The 6,164-nt window shown below is 33.5% G+C and overlaps 2 protein-coding genes across 2 annotated transcripts; one reads left to right on the forward strand and one right to left on the reverse strand.

Moving 5' to 3' along the window:
* Nucleotides 1-1,038: 1,038 nt before the first annotated feature.
* CBG24939 lies at nucleotides 1,039-1,532 on the forward strand (the record flags this gene model as incomplete). Its single annotated transcript, XM_002648557.1, has 3 exons — nucleotides 1,039-1,191; nucleotides 1,233-1,336; nucleotides 1,388-1,532. Coding segments are annotated over 3 exons (402 nt in total), but the record flags the coding sequence as incomplete, so codon positions are not given.
* Nucleotides 1,533-4,259: 2,727 nt separating this feature from the next.
* Nucleotides 4,260-5,637, reverse strand: CBG24941 (the record flags this gene model as incomplete). Its single annotated transcript, XM_002648559.1, has 3 exons — nucleotides 4,260-4,454; nucleotides 5,372-5,474; nucleotides 5,528-5,637. Coding segments are annotated over 3 exons (408 nt in total), but the record flags the coding sequence as incomplete, so codon positions are not given.
* Between the last annotated feature and the right edge of the window lie 527 nt (nucleotides 5,638-6,164).

A 6,164-nucleotide genomic window follows, 5' to 3' on the forward strand; every position in this document is an offset into this window, starting at 1 on the left:
ATTTGGGAAATTATGAATGGGAAATTGTGCAAGGTGTGGTAAAATATGAATTTCTGAATTTGGAAAATTTTTTAAAAAATTTGGATTCTTGGATTATTTAGAATTTTTGAGTTTTTAGTACTAAAAGAAACTTTTAGGAAGTTTGAAATAATTGAATTTTAGATGTTGTACAGATTTCCTGGATTTTTGGAATTTTTTGGAGTTTGAATTTTATGGAATTTTGAAAAATCAAGTATTTCTTTCCGAATTTTTTTTAATTTAAAAAATTCAGAAATTCTAAAATTTTGGGATTTTTGGAATTTCACAGACTATGAACATTCTAGAAATTTGCAATTTTCGGGTGTTTCAGAATTCAGGCTTTCCACTTTTCTAAATTTCTGAATTTCTGAATTTCTGAATTTCTGAATTTCTGAATTTCTGAATTTCTGAATTTCTGAATTTCTGAATTTCTGAATTTCTGAATTTCTGAATTTCTGAATTTCTGAATTTCTGAATTTCTCAATTTCAGAAACTCAGAAATTTAGAAACTCCGAAATTCAGAAGATTCTGAATTTCTGAATTTCTGAATTTCTGAAAAAATTCAAAATATCCAAAAACCCAAAAAAATCCACAAATCCCAGAAATCTCAAAAATCAAAAAAAAAAACATCTTTCAAAATCCTAAAAATCCCAAAAAAAAATCTCAAAAGTCCCAAAAATTAAGAAATCGTGATTTTTTGAGAAAAATCAAATAATCCGAAAATCCCCGAAAGTGCAAATAATTGAAACCCTAAAAACTTTGAAAATACAAGGTTCTCAAAATCACAGATCTATGGTAAATCTAATTAATTTTAAAATTTCGAAAATTTGAAAATTAAAAAATTCGAAAAATTAAAAAAAATTAAAAAACTCGGACAGAAGCTTTAAAATCTTGGTAAGTCTAAACAATCTGAAATCTCAATAATCACAAAAAGACCCTAAAAATCTTTTAAAATCCAAAATCCAAAAAAGTTTCTTTTCAACTTTTCCATATATTATTTTACAGATAAAAAATCTCCCAAAGGGGACCCAATTCCTTATACCCATAATATTTTTGATATCAGCAATTTTATCATATTTCCGATATATTCAACCAATGTCTTGTTTTCAACAAAAGCCTCCATTTCCATTTGGCTCCATTCTTATAGCTCCAATTAGTATGAATGGAGCTACGGTAGGTTGACAAATATTTTTTCAAAAAAATAATTTTTTCAGCCACTTTATAAAATTCTGGAGAACATAATCTACCCATTCATCCCTTCCATTTTGGTGATTTTAACAATTTTAATATTCTGGAAACTTCGGCAAATTAAATTATTGTAATTTTCATTAAACTACAGTAATTCCATTTACAGTAAGCCTTTTTTCAGATCCGCATTTCATCGAAATCAAAAATTGGATTTTAAAGGAGAAAAAAACGCTATCTATCACTATGATTTTGATCATTCTTCCATTGATTTTTTCGGAAATTTTGATTTTTTCCGAATTTTTAAATTATCGAATCGATTTTATTGAATTGATCAGACCATTTTCAGCAGATGCCAGATCTCATATTGTCACTTGTTATTTTTATTTTACTCATCCAATTTTCAAAAAATTGGGGAAGAAAGAAAATTCAAATATCTCCAATTTTAGAAGTTCTATGATTTAACTTGTGTGTGAAGAATCTTCTTGGTGACCTTATCGATTGGAGGCACGATTTTTGAATAAAAATTATTTATTCTCAACGTTTCGGCTTTATGCCATCTTCAGGAGACAATTACCTACAAAAAATGAGAATAGAAGAAGTGCAAACCGGTGTAGGGATGAGTGAGGTAGAGGTAGAGAAAACCGTAAAAATGAAAGGTAATAATGAACCATAAAGAACTGGGATGAAAAGACAAAATTTTTTAGAGACAAGGAAAAAGGAAAAGAAAAAGAAAAAGAAGACATTTCGGTTGGGAAGTGATGGGACCATAAAACGATCACTATTGATTTTATGTTGTGTTGTTGTGTTGTGACGGCCACACTATATTCAAAGGGGAGGAGGGGAAGAAGAGGGGAAGAAGAGAACACGGTCCCCGGTTTGAAGAAGACCGGCATGGGAGTAAAGGTAAAGACTAGATTACTTAAAGGGTCCCCCATACCCGCAACCAAGTCCGTTAGTTCTTCCTTGGTGTTAAGAGACGGGTTTTTAGCTTTGATATGTATCCCCTCCAAAATCTTCCTACGAACCGTATTCCTCTCTATGTCCAGAATTTTAAGCGAAATGTTGAGTGGTCTACCCCCATGCTTCTCCCTGGAGTGTTTAGCCCAAGTTGTAGCTAGATAGGCTTTGGTCCCCGGTTTCTCTGCAGCTCTGGAATGTTCGTTGAACCTCTCGGCAAGTGGGCGTCCCGTTTCTCCAACATATATTTCCCCGCAATCACAATCGATTTGATAAACTGTACCTTTTCTTTCACAACCACCTTCACCAATATTTGGGCATACACGGCACTGCCTTCTTGTACATCTGACGTCGTAAAGCCGGTTTTTTACAAGAAGGTCTCGAAGTGATTTTCCTTTAAGCTCCACCACTCTAGCTTCCAGTCGCACTTGGTTAAGAGATGAACGCACTAGATTGGTTACACTGTCAGAGACGAAGGGGATTGCCAAGATGGGAATGTTACTTTTATCCGTGGTATAGTCGTTTCGATATATTTTACTGATTTTGTGAGGGTACCCCTTTGGTGGATAACCGTTGGAAAAAGCACCTCGTTGGCTAGGTTCCGAGAGTAGCTCCTTTGGTCAATCGTTGAGTTTTCGTGGNCGTTTTTTGAGTGTACTTATGGAGTTGATTTTTTGTTGTTTCGGATGACCGGAATCCATTCGTATGAGCAGGTTTTTGTTGCTGGGCTTCCGGTACCACCTACTAGAGAATACCTTGTTTTTGAAGCGGAGTTCACAGTTCAGAAACGATAACCAGTCCATCTTGGGTGCTTCCCGTGTGAGACGAATATGTGTCGCCTGACTGTTTAGGCATGTGAAGATATTGTCCAGTGTGTCTTGAGATTCCGCTACCACGATGTAGTCGTCGATATAACTTCTGAACAGAATGATAGGATGGACTTTACTCGGGGTCTCAATTATATCCATGTAGAGGACGGCAAGAACTGGAGCTAAACGACTGCCCATAGCGAGTCCTCGTTTCTGCTCATATATCCTGCCATCAAACTGAAACCCGTTGAACTCCAGGCAGCTTTTTAGGAGCATTTTAATATGAGTGAAGGAATCTCCATACCAATCAATTACGGAAGCGTTCTTCTTCAGCTTGTCCACCACTGCCTGATATGCTGCTCTGTTGTCGATATTGGTGTAAAGCGCTTCCACGTCAAAAACTTTCTTTTGTGAATTTTTGAATTTCTCAATTTCTGAACTTCTGAATTTCTGTATTTTTTGGGGGTTTTCGGATTGTTAGATTTCGCGGATTCTACATTTCAATTTCTGGTCGATGCACTATTTTTAAAAAACCTGATTTTTCTAAAATTCCAAAATTTTCTAGCCTATAATTTTTCTCATTTTTTGTGTGACTGATCATACATTCTAATTTTCAAAAGTTCAAAAATTATTTTCAGACTTTTCAGACTAGACTACAAAAATAATACGATTTTTCTGGTTCAATTGGTTATTTTGCGGATTTTAGAAAGTATTGTTCAAAAAACAAATTTTAATAATTTGAATTATAAAAAGTTGGATTATTGTAGGACATTATCCCATTGGATCACTGTAGAAGTTTTCAGAAAAATAAAAAAAAATCGTTTATCAGAAAATGATCAGATTACTTTAGAAATTTGGTTTCTTTTTTAAAGGTGGGGGGACAGGAGATTTTTCGTAGTTTTTTTGTAGCTAGAGTATGCATTCTACCGTAACGGTGTACAACGCTTAATGTCACTCTGCGTACAGCTGTCGTCCTCGCCTTTATGTATGCAATCGGGCGTGCGCTTTCTCTTTGCCCGCGTGGCTCAGTCGGTAGCGGCGCCGCACCCTCACTCCTCGCCTTCACAAGTTCAACTCCTCGAGGGGCATATTTGAACGAAATTTCGAGAACACTATTTTTTTCATGTCTCCCCACCTTTAAATAAAACACTGAATTACTATAGAAAAATAGAAAATTGAATTATCAGAGACAAATAGGTGCTTTAAAAAATAAAAAGAAGATTCATACCCGTTTTTTACAGATTACCAAAAATAAGGATTACTGTAGAAATTTGAATTTTAAAAGGGTCATCGACTATGTCCAGAAGAGGACACAACCATAGCAATTGGGGAGCTGGATACTGTAGTTTTTCGTTTGTATCTTTTGAACATTGGATGAGTGTAATAGAATGCCCATGGTTCGAATACGGTAGCTGTGTCAATGAAAATTGGGCGAATTGAGAGGATATAACCAATTAAGGAGGGATTTCGAAGGGCCAGAACCTGAAAAATAATTTTTTTTCATTTTCATATTTCTTTGAATTTCCGAATTTCTGAATTTCTGAATTTCTGAATTTCAGAAACTCTGAAAATTCGTTTTTATAGGAAAAATCCATTTTTCAAAAAATACTCTAAAATTCTAAAATTCTAAAAATCTTGAAAAGTCTGAAAAAATACCTACCAGTCAATCTTGAAAAAGCGAAAGTTTCAAAACTTTTATATTTTTGAATTTTCAGAAATTTCAGATTTTTTTGGATTTCAGAATTATTAAAGATTTTTTGTTTATTTTTTAGAAAATTGAGTTTTTTGAATTTCTTGTTTTTCGAACTTGCATTTTTCGTGTGATACATATTAATTTTCAAAAGTTCAAAAATTATTATCTCTCTTTTCATACTAGACTACAAAGATACAAATTTCATGGTTCAATTAGTTTCATTCTTAACTGTTCTTTTCGCATCATGCCGTTTTAGAACAGTAAACTTTTTAACCGGACGCTTAAGAATAATTCATTCGAACTGGTCATTTTAGAACCGGACGTTCTGGAAATGGCTATTTCGCAACTGGACGTTTCAGAACCAGTCATTTGGAAACAGGACGCTTTGCAACCAGTCATTTCGCAAGCAGAACTGAATTGGTAATTTTGCAACTGGACGCTTCAAAACTGACCATTTCGCAACTAGAACGTTTTCGAATCGGTCATTTCGCAACAAGACGTTTTAGAACCAAACATCTTGTAACCGGACGCTTTAGAACAAGTCATTTGGTAACTAGAAGTTCTCGAACTGGCTATTTTGCAACCCCGACATTTCAGAACCGGCTATTTCGCAACTAGACCTCCAAAAAATCGGTTATCTTGCAATTGTACATTCTAGAACCAGTCATTTCGGAACCAGACATTTCAGAACCCAAAAAGAACTCACAACAATAAGTGCATTGATAAAAAATGGGACAAATAAAGAGATCATAGTGATTGTCAGTGATAATTCCGCCTTGTAATTTTTATTTGCATTTCTGCTGATGGATCTGATAAAAATTTTTTGAAAAAACTTTTTTAATCTTAAATTCAAAAAACTCACTTTTTATAAAACAAGATATGGCGAACTTTTATCAGCATAGTGATATTGATGGAAAATGTGAAAAGAGTGCAAAAAAATGAAGTTAGTAGATGGGTGTACTCATTGATGGGCTGAAAATGAAGTTTTGGGTGATTTGGCGCGAAATTTGAAATTTTGAAATTTGGAAATCCAAAAATTCAGAAATTCAAATAAATTCAGAAATTCAACAAAACTCAATAATCCGAAATTTTGGAAATCCAAAAATCCGAAATTTCGAAAATTCAGAAATTCAGAAATTCAGAAATTCAGAAATTCAGAAATTCAGAAATTCAGAAATTCAGAAATTCAGAAATTCAGAAATTCAGAAATTCAGAAATTCAGAAATTCAGAAATTCAGAAATTCAGAAATTCAGAAATTCAGAAATTCAGAAATTCAGAAATTCAGAAATTCAGAAATTCTGAAATCAGAAATTCAGAAATTCAGAAATTCAGAAATTCAGAAATTCAGAAATTCAGAAATTCAGAAATTCAGAAATTCAGAAACTCAGAAATTGAGAAATTCAGAAATTCAGAAATTCAGAAATTCAGAAATTCGGAAATTCAGAAATTCAGAAATTCAGAAATTCAGAAATTCAGAAATTCAGAAATTCAGAAATTC

Source organism: Caenorhabditis briggsae (genome assembly GCF_000004555.2).
Source record: "Caenorhabditis briggsae AF16 supercontig from assembly CB4, cb25.NA_279, whole genome shotgun sequence".
NCBI lineage: Eukaryota > Metazoa > Nematoda > Chromadorea > Rhabditida > Rhabditidae > Caenorhabditis > Caenorhabditis briggsae.